Source organism: Ceratotherium simum, chromosome 18 (assembly GCF_057802395.1).
Source record: "Ceratotherium simum simum isolate JZ-2026a chromosome 18, ASM5780239v1, whole genome shotgun sequence".
In the NCBI taxonomy this organism is placed as follows: domain Eukaryota; kingdom Metazoa; phylum Chordata; class Mammalia; order Perissodactyla; family Rhinocerotidae; genus Ceratotherium; species Ceratotherium simum.
This window is the reverse complement of record NC_141917.1, coordinates 42,398,112-42,412,046: the sequence shown is the minus strand read 5'-3', so window position 1 is coordinate 42,412,046 and position 13,935 is coordinate 42,398,112. Positions and strand designations below refer to the sequence as shown.

The window sequence follows — 13,935 nt, the reverse complement described above, 5'->3', positions numbered from 1 at the left end:
CAATCCCCACGGAGGAGGAGGGCTGGCAAGCAGCCGACGCGCTAAGATGCCGGGTCGGGGGCCTAGCTTTCCCTCTGAGGCAGCAACGGCCGGCAGCGGGGGCAGACAAAGCCGCGTTCGGAGACTACCGGAGCACTGCCGGTGGGAGACACGGCCCTTGCACCTCACAGGAGGTTCCCCCACGCTCCGCCCGGCCGCCGCGCGTCCCATTCGGGGGCGGGCTCTACAGGTCGGGCGGGGCGGGGCCGGCGGCGCTGATTGGCTGGCGCGTTCCGGCCTGGGGTTCCCCGACCCCGCCCCGCCACCCCCTCACTGGCCGCCCAGGCTCTGGCTCGCTCCCTCAGCCCGCGAGGCCGTAACGCTGGCCGGTCCTGCGCTGCCCGGCGGGAGGGGCTGGGCCCGCGTTCCTCCTCCCTACCGGTCCCCATCCTTAAAGCACGAGTCCGGACGCCCCGCCTGTGGAGAGGGCGCCGGGATCCGGACAGCGAACAGCCGGGGCGGGCCGAGGCCAACTGGGGAGGGCCTGAGGCCCCGGAGCAGCGGGCTAGCACGCGAGCTTCTCGGCCCCGACCGAGTAGTTGCGGGAGCTGCGAGGCGAGGGGTCCTGGGCGCCATTGCCGGCCGTCAGGGCGCCGCCCGGTGCCAGTCCGCCTTCGGCTGCTCTCCCCCGACTGGGAGGAGCCGTAGCTCGGGGCCGGTCTCGTGAATCGGGTGCCTCGTCTGCCGCCCGCGCCGTGACCATGTTTGACAAGACTCGGCTCCCGTACGTGGCCCTCGATGTGCTCTGCGTGTTGCTGGGTACGTACGCGCCGCCCGCCCGAGGGGCGTGTGCGCGCGAGCCCGGGGTGGGTGCCCCGTAGGTGCGGGCGTGTGTCCTCTGGGAGGGGCTCGCGGAGAGCCGCGGTCCGGCGTGGGGGGTGTGTGCCTGACGTGCGCGCCTTTGCCGGGCGAGACGCGGAGGGCGGCTTGCGCAGCTCGGGGACCCCGCTTTGCAGCCTGCACCCCGGCTCCCGCGCGGCCGCCGCTGTCTGTCTGTCTGTCGCCCGCCGGTGCGCTGAGCCCAGCCCTGCTTGGATGCTGTTCACGCCTCTGCGCTCGGTCCCTTGCTCCTGTCCTCTCTTTCCCCCTCCACTCCCAGCAGAGCGAGGTGGGCTCCTCCCCTCTCTGCTGTCGAGAAGCCTGGTCACTGGCTTATCAGGGTCAGCAGCGAAACTGGAGGTCTGATGCGCTGGGGCTTCTCAGTGACAGGCTCCAGTGCCTAGTTTATCTTATTTGTGGGAAGCAGTTTAATTTTTTGTCTATAAAAGGCTAGAACGTTCCTAATTAGAAGGTGTTAACCAGATTGTAAATTGTCGGGTTTTACGTGGATGTGAGGGTGCCAGGTTTCTGCCTGTATGTCAGAATCAGAAGCAGCTTGCCTTTTTGGGGGGGTGGGGGCAGTGCCCGAGACCTGCCGTTTCCTTCTCTGCACAGACCTTGCCATGGTGTAGCTTTCCATCTCCTGTGACAGCCCGCAAGGAGGACTAGACATTCTTTGGCTGCAGCAGATTTGGCGTTTTCTTCCTGATGGAAGAGTTCAGTTCTGGGGCTTCTGGTTGCCAGTTGCTCCTTTCTTTTGACGAGAAAAGATTGAAGTCGTCTGGATAAGGGATAGGCGTTGGAAGGAGGCTCTGTCATGTTTTTTATATGTATTGTGTAAGGCAGTATGTTGTGAACTATTTAAACGTTATGGGAAAAAAAACCCAACAAGACCAGCTCGGGGTTTGGGTAGTGCTACTTATGTTTAAGTAGCAAAGTAATGGTATTGGCAAGTTGCCGGGGTTGGACAGCTGTGATTTTAGCATCCTAGATGCAGGTCTGAATAATGGCTTTTCAGTGATAGGACATTCCCCAGGTTTTAATCCAGTATTTCACTTTCCTGCCTTAAACCTGACCATTTAGGTGCTTGCAATCTTGCTGAATTTTTATAAAATGTGTTACTGGTTTTTTTTGAGGAAAAATCTTTTTTTATTTATGAAATGTCTTTATTGTTTACCAAGACACTTCTTGTAGAGCTCCACAGTGAATTTTAGAAATTAAGTTTAGGAAAGGGAAACACAATTTTGGAACACTATTTTATAGAAACACAAGTAATCCTTTCAGATGTCAGGGCATATTAATAATTACGTTAAAATATATTCAAATTTATTTGCAGTGAAAAGTTTACCTTTGGTAAAGATGTTAAATTTTAAAATGTGTTTTAACCTGTGCTCAGTGTCAGTGGAGCCTGGTTAAACTTCATTTATATTTTAGTGAAGGGAGAGGAAAATGTTTGGTCAGAAGTAATTTTGATAATTCTAATGTATTGGATATTACCCTGTCATTGCCACATATTTTGTACTGTCAGAATTATATATCAGCTTCCCCTTTTCCTACCTTGTGGGAGTTATTAATTTATAAAACAAACATGTTTTTTCTTTGGGCCGAGCACTGTACTAGGACGGATGAAACATAATACTGCTCTGAGGTAGCTGAAGCTAATGTAATTAAACACAGCCATATGGTAGATGTACGGTTTTTTGTTTTTTATTCATATATAATGGAGGAACCTATATGTAGTATGATTTTATAAATTACAGGTTCTGGTAGTCTATATGTTCAACATGATGGAAACATCACGTAATTGTCCTGTAGAGGTAAAAGTAATGTTATTGCTACATTGATCTGACAGTTGCAAGATTTATGATGGCTCTCAAAAAGATAAAATTGTGTTTACGATTTTAAATGTCTTTGATGGTTTAGGAAAAAGCTTGTTTTGGGGACTTATGCATTGTGTGTTTTAGGAAAAGATACCTGATCTATTTGAAACACATTTTATCTGTTTTTGTATTACTAGAATTTCTTTTGAAGTAATTCAGTGTATTGTCAAGATAAGCCCCAAATTCCCTTTTCCTAAATAGAAAATGAAGTACTGACTTATTTTAATTTGGTATATAAGATAACATTAGATTTAACAAGATCAACTCTCCGTTACAAACAGCAATGAAAGAGAACAGTGGTACAAGAGATACAAAACTTTTTCATACTGAGTTTTGGAAGACAATATATTTTTATAGCAAACTCACCTTTCTAGTAGAATCTGAGTCATTTTAAGTTTGGTTTTTATTCACCTTACTGACGGCAGGAGATTGGCAGCGTAAAATCATCATAGCTTGAAGAGGGTTATCAACTTGGCAGCGTAAAATCATCATAGCTTGAAGAGGGTTATCAACTTGGCATTAACTTTTTTCTTTTTCTTTGGAGAATCTATGGGTAAGAGTTGACTATCCCAACAAAAGGATGATTAAGCACTTCATAAATACAGGGTTATGTGAAAGTGATTCATAATTACAATGTGAATATGTTCCAGGTTCTGTTAATGACCACCCCAACATCATACAGTATATCCATTTCAGTATGACGATGTTACGTGATTGTATTACATGGCTACTTCATAATTTTACCAAGGTGTTGTCTGTTGAAGTGATCGTTAAACATGTCCTACATGTGTGCGTGCATGTGCGTGTGAGCATTTCTACCCTAAGTCAACACTATCATCACTGTGAACTGTGAATTCCTCTATATAGTACATCCAAATTATTAGTTCCTTCAGTGGAGCTGGTAAATTCTTGGAAAAAGAGTGAGAATTTTGCGGGAGGATGTGTATTTGATTCCTTTCTGAAGATGGCATAGTCTTCCCATCTTTCTCTGGCTCTTTTGATGATGAGTCTATGATTGTAGAAAAAGCTATAAACATCATCTGAGCACACAAGAAAAGCTGCTCTACAAAGAATGATAGTGGACTGGTATGAAAGTAGCTATGTTTTTGCCCAATGTGTTAAACCGTGTCTTGAATGAAACTTGTTAGTGTTGAATTGCTGAGGGTCATTCCAGATTTTATGCACCATGGCATTAGGCTGTGAATTAATGGACAGTCGGTCTACCAGTTGATTCAGTGCACTTTAATTGAAGGCTAACTCTGCCAGGTCTATGTTAGGTGCTAGGGATACGAAGATGAATAAGATAATCCCTGCCCTAAAGGAGCTCAGAGTCGAATGAAGGAGAAACATATAAACAAGAGGTTACAATACATCATGATAAGTGTAATAATGGAGGTATGGAATAGGTGCCCTTTGAGTACAAAGAAGGGAGTTGTCTTGGATCTGATAATTATAGATATTTGGGTTGTCTGTTTACTCTTAGAGATGCAGAAATGACAAAAGTTACCTGGAATTACTCTTAGAATCTTTTTTTTTTCTTCCCCCACTTGATATGGAACCCAAGTAAGTACCTATTTTTGTGACTCTTTTGCAGGCAGTCCCATGATATCTAGAAGAATTAGCTGGAACTGGCAAAACCTTTTTATGTGCCTGTATTTTGCTGGGTGGTAGCCATTTAGAATACCTTTCCGTGCTGCATTTTCTCCTTTTGCTCCTCCAGATCTTTTCTCCACCCTGCTCTGTGCTGAGAAGCGACTTCTATGGACTGTGTCAACTGAGCTCTTGCTTTTGGTTTTTGGTTGACTTTGGCCAATGGGACGTCTGTAGGAGGCCTGGAAGAGCCAGTTCCCTGCTGCTGGATTGTGTTGCCAGAGCTGTTCTGTTTTTTGAGTAGGTCCCTGCTTCTGTTCAATGGCCCTCTCTGCAAGCCTGCTACAGTTGCAGGTCTTTCTGAGTTCTGGTAACCCTTTACTTGCCCCTGTAGGCCTAGAAATGATAATGGCTTCCTGATGTTGCTGGCCTGGGAGTATGCCACCATCCCTTGCTGCTTTCCCTAAACCCTGCCTGTACCTTTGAAGATTGTTCCGTCTTTAAATTATCTTGAATATCTTATTTGAGTGTGCTGTTTTTTTGCTGGAACCCTGCTGATAATGTATGCCCCAAACAGATCTGAGGTAGCTTCCCTTTCTGCACTTGACACCAGTTATAGCTGCCCATAATACCAGGTGAAGACAGGAGCACAGGGGCCCAAACATTGGCTTTTTTGGAAGGGAGGGGTCATGGTTTCTTTAGCGTGCTCCAAATGTGGTATCGCCATTATGCCAAATCAAAGTCAATAGATTTAGAGTGAAATCTGGCAGCAAAAGGACGTTGGCAGCCAATACTAGGTGGTTGTGGAATCCCCGTTACTTACTCTTCTCCAGTATTTATCTCAAATACTGTTGCCATAGGTCATCACCATAATACTGACATCATTCTGCCCCTTAAGTGTTACTGCTAAGGAGTGGTCCCTTTCTCAAAGAAAAAAAAAAATCAAATATTTAGTGGAGGATTCTCACTTCCTAAATAGTCTCCAGCATTTTGTGCCTTCCCTTTTCTCCTAACATTTATTTGTTCATTCACTCATTATTGAGTATGTATTTGTTTACTATCTAGTAGGTACTAGGCATTGTGTTAGGTACCAAAGATATAAATAATAAATAAGTCAGTAAATAAACAAATAAGACATAGTGCTTATTCTAATCACTTGCCATTTCAACTTACAAGTTCTATTAAGTAAACTTTTTGCTTCTGACGAAAGTTTACTGGGTTTATTTCTCTGTTTTATATAACTTTTCTCTTTCCTGCCAGCCAAAGAGAGAGGGAAGGAATCTCAAAAAATGAACAAAAGTTTGTCAATCTGGCATATTTTGGGGTCAGACTGGAGTCTTGTTGCAAGGCTTTTTCTACCTTTAAATGGCCCGTTTAGAACAAAAGCAGAGGCCTGGAGGAAACTGCTACTATTTGGCTCTAGTTGGTTTTATACAGTTGAGTTTTAACTTAAATTACCTTGCTTGGAATAGATTGTGGAAATGTTCAGACAATGTTCCCCTCTCTAGATTTTATGCAATGTAAATTCTTCCTTTACAGTCTCTTTGAATTACATACTTTTGGAAACTCATGGATATGTTATGAATGTTTATTATTTTCTTTCTTGTTTAGTCATTTTTGGCTGAACTCTACCCAAGTTTCCTATGTGTTACTTAGCTTGGGGAATTATCCTGATTCTTTTGGATAAGAAATTGAAGTTTAAGTTGTAACTTTTTACCCTACTAAGAAAGAGAGAAGTTTGCAGAAAGTCACTTAACTCCCAGATTTTAAGTGAATCAGTTAACATGTAGCTTCAGTTTTATGGAAAGGAATTTGGAATGTTAATTATCTGCTTCCTCCTAATTTAGGTGTCTTAATTCAGCATTTGGGATGGAGATATACAGTCTATGTAATAAGCTAGTTAGGGATTATAGGGACACTGTCTTGTCTCTCTTTTCTTATTTTCTTTTCAAAAAAGCATTCACCATTCAGATACTATGAACAGTGGTTACAAGTAGCTTTCTTCTTTCCTTCTGTCCCTCTTTTTTCTCTATTTACCTAATTTTTCATTTTTACTACATTTCTCCCCCCTTCCTCCTGCTTCCCTTCTTCCCTTCAACCTTCTTTCTATCTAGGTTTAAAGCCCAGATGGCTCAGAGTTGTTTTTTACTTAACTGAAACTAGTGTAACATTGGGATTGACTTGTTCTTTATAAGCTATAAGTTTTTCTTTAAAGCATTAGAGAGAGAGCATAGCCTAGTGATGGACTCTGGATCCAGACTGCCCAGGTTCATATTCCAGCTCCTCCATTTACTAGCTGTGTGACCTTGGGCAAGTTTCCTCTTGGTGCCTCTGTTTCCTCAGCTGTATAATGATAAAAGTACCTACCTCATATGGTTGTTGTGAGGCTTAAATGAGTCAGTATGTAAAAGGGTTAGAGCAGTGCCTTGTACTTCATATGCATGATATGTTGGTCAAAATTAATCCTCTATAATCCTACCAACTATAACAATTATTTTAGTAGAAATAACATCAAATAGTTTTGTATTAGGGACAAAAACACTAACACACTTCAAAATGTTTCCCTTGAGAACTCATGGAATGTCTTTGATGCTTACAGAGCATCTTGAAATAGTATTTTATCAGTCATGTGTAAAAACCACATATATAATCTCCAAGTGGTGGTAATCCCAGCTATGGTGGAAATTGATCTGTATAGGTCTGTGGTAAAATGTAATTAAACAAATGGAAAAACTGTTACTTTATACAGTGGTAAGTCCTGAATTTCAACTTAATCAAGAAAATGGAATTAGCTCTATTCTAGTCACTTTCACTATCTTTATTGCCAAGGTCTTAGAATTGTTCACTCCCCATGTAAAAGGTAGACTTAATATTCTTAAAATTTTTGAATGACCTTAATTTTACATCCTCATTTGTGTGAATTTTATTATTTGAATTCCTCTCTGCAATTAAGCAGACCAGAAAAACTGTTGTAATTTCTCTCTGAATCCCCTCTCCCTCTTACCCTTGTTTTTCAATCAGATATTTATTTTGATATATGTTAACCTGAATTATGATTTTTCTTTTGGTGAGGAAGATTGGCCATGAGCTAACATCCATGCCATCTTCCTCCATTTTGTATGTGGGACGCCACCACAGCATGGCTTGATGACCAGTGTGTAGGTCTTTGTCCGGGATCCAAATCCATGAACCCTAGGCTGCTGAAGCAGAGTGTGTGAACTTAACCACAACGCCATTGGGCCAGCCCTGAGGATTATAACTTTTGAATGCAGATTGACTGGTCCAGATTTGGGAAAGGAGGTAATAAATGGAGAGCGTGAGGAAGAAGGGATTGGGAGAACTAATTGGCTATAAAAGCAATGATTATTTTAGGTGGCCTAAATGTTTTATCACCTCCTTAATTCTATGTGATGTAGCTTCAGAGTCAATTTCTGCTTACCATATTTTGAGTATGTGTCTGCTGTCTAAAGAAGGCACTTTAATTTTTTTTGTGTGTGTGTGTGTGAGGAAGATCAGCCCTGTGCTAACATCTGCCAATCCTCCTCTTTTTTGCTGAGGAAGACTGGCCCTGGGCTAACAGCGTGTCCATCTTCCTGCACTTTATATGGGACGCTGTCACAGCATGGCTTGCCAAGCAGTGCGTTGGTGCGCGCCTGGGATCCGAACCGGCGAACCCCGGGCTGCCGCAGCGGGGCATGCGCACTTAACCACTTGTGCCACCTGGGCCGACCCCCTGCACTTTAATTTTTCATAACTCAAACTCCTAATAACTGGTAAGAATTTTCCAGGAGGGTATATCATACTAGAAGATGTAACTAATTTGCCCCTGTCCAGTAATACACCCACAATAGTTTTTCTTCAAATAGCATCATTGTTGTAGGCATTCCTACACAGGGAGGGAAGACCTTTGTCCTTCACATTGTTTCATGTGAGTCATGTGTATAGAGGTCACAGTCACCTTAGGTAACTCATTCCAGCAGATATAGTTGGTTTAGTTCTCAGTTGTCACTGCTTGGAAATGTTTCCTGAATCTTTTTCAGGGTGGGGTGCCCAGGAAAATGACATATAGGAAATGTGTAGCGGATGAGCTCTTGAGTTAATTGGCAGCTTGTTAAGCCAGGTTCTGCCTTGCCTTTTGGCTCATTTACGTCAGCAGTAAGAGAGATGGGTTGGCTGCCTAGGTGCTCTAGAGGTAAATGAGGAGAAGAGAAGAAAACCATTATTTATTGAATGCCTAAATGAGCCTTAGGTAAATGTCTTACATAAACTCATGTAGTCATCACAAAACTCTGTGAGGTGTTAGCCTCATTTTATGCCCTAGCACTGGGGATACAAAAATGGGTGGAAAAATAAAACAAAACCCATGGATCTCAAATAGCTTCTTGCTTACTGTAGAAGACACACTCATAAGAAACAATGACAATACTGTATGGTAAGTTCAGTGCCTGATATGTCCTAGCACAGAGGTTATTAAGAGTGAGACAGGGTCTCCATTCTCAAGAGGTATGGAGAGCCTTATAAGGGGAGATAGGTAGATAGTATAATGAAGTCTATCTATATTTCAAAAGAATTTCTCCTGAGACCATTGCTTTTACTTTCCAGCAGAGATAGTGTAAATCTTTGGGAACATTACTTTTGGCTAGTGATAAATTCTGGAAATAATTCCTATAGATAGTTCAGAATCCATCTATATTATTGGATGAAAACACTGTAATGAGGGTGGTTAGAAAGAGTGTGGTACATGCATGGTTAGCATTCAGATCTTAGTTACGTGAATGAATAGGCAATATACTTGAGTCAGCCATTCTTCCGGATTTGAATTCTAGCTCCATCTATTACTAACTGTATGACATTGGGCAGGTCACTTCAACTCTCTATGAAATTTCCTCATCTAATGAGGAAAAAGATGATGCTAATAGTGCCTCCCTCATAGTGCTGTGACATTAGATGAGATAATGAATGAGACAATGTATGTGAGGTGTTTAGCATAGTCCTGGCTTGTGCTGCAGTTGTTATCATTATCATTATTAAGCTAATAAACCAGTTTGGTACCACTGACCCAGTCTTATTTAAATTTGATCTCACATGCTGGTGACTTTTCTTTTGGAACATTATTTGGTGTAGTTCTAGCTTCAGTTTAAATAGTATTGAAATTTGAACCTGGTTCGTATTTCACTTTTTGGTGCCCAGATAACGATGGGAAATGTTTTTATTACTTCTAACATATTTCTTTCTGTAATTAGATGCCTCACTCAGATCTTCTAATTTTACTTCTAGGTGAGCAATATTCCCACAGCTCTTATGCAGGGTGCCCAAATGAATGTTCATGATTGGAGAGAGAACAGCAAACTATAAATAGGAATGACCAAAGATGTGTGTGAGTTGGGAATGGCATGGTTTGGATAGTCATAACTTGTCTTGGTACTCAGCTCCTAAAACATGAAGATTTTATTTCTTGAACATAAACTGGTCAAGAGCTAACTTGCAGTGTAGGTGGAAGGAGCTAAACACAACCAGTTCTCATCATAACTTCTTTTGATCAATAAGAATTTGTCCTTTCTTCTTTCCATAGAGTTTATGAAATAGATGTATATATAGTGATCACACCTGTCTGCAGTGTTCTGGGATAATCCTAATTTTAGGTAATAGTCTACTTCATAGAGGCAGTTTGTTAAATATATGACTAAGTATAATTCAAATTCATACTTTTATTTTTCCTTAAAAAACTATTTTTAAAAGAAACACACTTTTTCAAATGACATCCCAATTTGATTCGGAAAATATACCTACCATAGTTATGCAGTGTAGCAGAAGCAAGTGACATTTGTTGTGTTTTACTTTTTTTCAAATGGCATGGATAAGAGAAAGGAATTTTAAATGTGCTCCTTTCCATATAGTGTCTGTGTCTGACCCAATGGCCCAGTTGGAGAAAAGGTTTCTTAAACTGTGATGTTATCAAAACTTGTTAAGCAGGTTATGGGTAATACTCAACTTTGTAACTACTGTTGGATATCTACATTAATACTAACTTTGTCTCACAATATGAGTGAGATTCTAAGTGCTGCCATTGAATGTAGTCTAATTACTAACCAGATTTAATAATAAATAAGTAAATTACCTTTTATGAAGGTAAGTTGTTGGATAGTCTTTGCCCCTTGCTTAGGATTTGACGTTGTGGATGATTTTTCAGTGAGTGGCAATTTGTTTATATAACATTATTTAAAGGGTTCAAAGTGTGATCTAATAGTGAAAAACAATTGCCTTGGAAGTCAAATTCTGATCTTGGTTCTGCTGTTCTTTCTGGTCACATGGGCAAGATCACATGGGTTGCTTCATTTACTCATATGTAAATTATGATGAGAATAATGTTTGCCTTGTCTGTCTCTCAGAATCACAGTGGTAAGCAAACTTTGCTTATTAAGGAGAGTCAGTTGCTGCAGAATATATTGCAGCAGTTGAAAGCAGTGGACTCAGGGTAGGAAGACAAAGAGCACCTCATATACAAGGAGATGTTTTGAGCAACTGCAGCAGACCTGTAGGAGATCAATTATAAATCTAGCCTGGCCAAGAATGAGGTGAATGTTGTCAGCAGAAAATAGGAAGAAGCTGAAGACTGATTGAAGTGTTTAGGAAGTAGTGATATAGGAAAAATGGGCCCTGATACAGAATAACGTAGGCCCACTGCTTGAGTTTCTTCTTTTGCCATACACAGGTACACGACTTTATCAGTGAGCAAGTGGCTCATGAAACCTTGCGACTAGTTCATTATTTTTGTCAGTCATTCTGTGAGAAATGGTGACATATGCTACCTTGAGAAGCCAAAACAAAATATAATTTGGTCAGACTCACTGAAATTTCAGTGAAGGGAGATTTTCAGTTTTAAAAAAGATAAAGATTAATGTTCACCTACCATTTAATTAAAAGAAAAACAAAAACAAAAGAAAAGGAACCACAATTGTAACTTAGTCTGCTGAATATCAGGAGATTGTCATCTCTATCAACAGAAGTTTGTCTTCAGCGAAGTCTGTCAAATTCTTTTGGCAAAGATATGACACACCGGGGGGATCTCTTCTAACGCTGTAATCTGCTCTTTATTCTATTCCAGCGACCTGCAGAATAATAAATAGGAGAGAGATCTTCTTTAAAATAGAATAATTACATTATCTAAGATTGTGTTTCTATTTTCCTTAGTACTAGTCTTGCAGTTCATTTGTTAGCTAATTAATGATTGGAATGGTGAGACCTCAATGTTACTGTGTAGCTGTAGCTGGCAGAATGCTTTATTACTATGTAGGGCACTGGGATATAGATATCGTTGAACAGTTAAGGAATGTCATCTGCCCTATAGCCATGGAAACCCAACACCAATTCGAAATATATGCACCAGAATTAAAATACCATGGCCAAAGTTGTAAGAAAATCTTGACAAAATTGAGTCCTATTTAAGAGCCTTATCTTTTATTTGCTAATAATTTGAAACTTACATTTAAGAGCATTGAACTGTTCAATAGTCATGCCTGAAATTTTAAACTCAAGTGAGCCTCTATAGCCCAGAGGCCCTGATGTAGGCTTTGGCTAAATAAATGTCTTCTGATAAAAAGGGAGGCAAAGAGAAGAGTGAGGAAAAGGAAAATAAAAAATGGAAGAAGTAAATATTGCTGGATGGTCTGTTTTTGCCTTCTACGAGGAGTTCAGGAGAGGATGAAGCTTCTTTGAGAGGAAGAAGGACAATGGGATTAATTAAGAGGATGTACTTCATGGGGCCTGCGATTGCTGCCCAGTAAAGAGGTTGTGGTGGAGATTCTGACTTTCAGCGAGATAGATCTAAGTGTCACATCTATAGTGATTTAAATTTCTTGAAGTAAGGAATTTGTCCTTTAGGTTGGTCAATTAATTTAACCTAAATTTAGGATTTACTAGGTAAAAAAGGCAGATCGCTGGAAAAAATTTGTGGTAGCTTCCCTTATTTCATGTCTTCAGAATTTTCATAAAGAATGAAATATTGAGATTGGGAGACAGCGTAACTTGGTCGAATATTTTGTAAGTTAAAGTTGTAATAAAAGCAGAGTAGTTTGGAATTTTGAATTGTCGGATGTATCAAATAGAATTGTGGAAGAAATGTATAGTTCATATAGGGGCTAGCCATAGACATGTTTTCTGAATTATCCGAATATAATTCAGGAGAAGGTGTTTATGTTATAGGAGATAAAGACATAAAGTATTTTCTTTAATAAAGGGTGAGAATGGGTACTTTTTGAGTGGGTTAGCATCATATCCCCAAAATAAGTGGTAAATGGACTGTTGTACCATTTTAAAGAGGTTAGAATGTAGGGCAAGTCTTACCTTGCAATTTCAACAGAACTTTATTAAAATATTTTGTATTTTATCAAGATATGAAATAAATTTCCATTTATTTTTACTAAGGTATAGAAGTTTTACAGAATTTTTTTTTTTTTTGTATGCATGGGATGCATAAAAGTTAAGAATAGGGACACTGGAAACATACGAGTCTGAGTCTGAATCCTAGTTCTATCATCTACCATTAGGGTAAATCACTTGAGTTCACAACTTCAATTACTTTATCTGAAAAGGGCTGAGTCTTCCTCTGTATATTCTCCTTGGCATATGGCCCAGTATGTGCTGCATAGTAGGCATTTGTTTATTCCACAAATATTAGTTCCTCATATATTGTGTGCCAGGGTCTGTCTTAGGCAGTGGAGATGCATATAATCACACAAGTAAATATAAAGATTTTATTTATTTATTTATTTTCCCCCCAAAGCCCCAGTAGATTGTTCTATGTCATAGCTGCACATCCTTCTAGTTGCTGCATGTGGGACGCGGCCTCAGCATGGCCGGAGAAGCGGTGCATCGGTGCGCGCCCGGGATCCGAACCCAGGCCTCCAGCAGCGGAACACGCACACTTAACCGCCAAGCCACGGGGCCGGCCCACACAAGTAAATATAAAAATGAACCAATAAGTGCTAAGAAGGAGAGTTAAGTGTGCTATGAGAGTTTCTAAAAAGGGTTTTGAATAAGGAAAATGGGGTAGCTTTTTAATATGATGACTTTCGGGGCCGGCCCTGTGGCGTAGCAGTTAAATGTGCGTGCTCTGCTACTGGCGGCCGGGGTTCGGATCCTGGCAGTGCCCCAAGGCACTGCTTGTCAGGCCACGCTGTGGCAGCGTCCCATATAAAGTGGAGGAAGATGGGCACAGATGTTAGCCCAGGGCCAGTCTTCCTCAGCAAAAAGAGGAGGGTTGGCATGGATGTTAGCTCAGGGCTGATCTTCCTCACAAAAAAAATAAATAAAATGATGACTTTGGCTGCAGGGTAGAATAATAGATTAGAGCTAGAAAAGAAGGGATTTAGGGAGATCAGTTGGGAGGCTGTTGAAACGGTCCAAATGAGATAATGAGATAATGGTGGTAAGACTAAAGAGATGGTGGTGGAGAAAAGTTGATGGATTTGAGAGGTATCTGGGAAGTAAAAGTAAAAAAAGTTTTGGTGACATGTTGAATGTGGGGAGTCAGAAATATCAAGGATAGTTCTGAAAGTTCTGGCTTGTATAATTGGATGGATATTGGTTCCTGCCAGTTACTGAGCTG

General features: G+C 41.1%; 1 protein-coding gene across 5 annotated transcripts in view; it reads left to right on the top strand.

The window, feature by feature from the left end:
• Positions 1 to 339: 339 nt before the first annotated feature.
• Positions 340 to 13,935, top strand: part of PLPP1 (phospholipid phosphatase 1) — a 101,043-nt gene continuing 87,447 nt past the window's right edge. For 3 of the 5 annotated variants that reach the window (XM_087443279.1, XM_087443278.1, XM_087443277.1), the window contains exon 1: positions 344 to 798. In XM_087443279.1, coding sequence (XP_087299405.1) covers positions 778 to 798 — 21 coding nt within the window. In that variant the 5' untranslated portion in view covers positions 344 to 777. Of the gene's footprint in view, positions 799 to 13,935 lie in introns of all 5 variants that reach the window. The other 2 variants (XM_004422818.3, XM_004422819.3) reach the window with 2 other exon arrangements.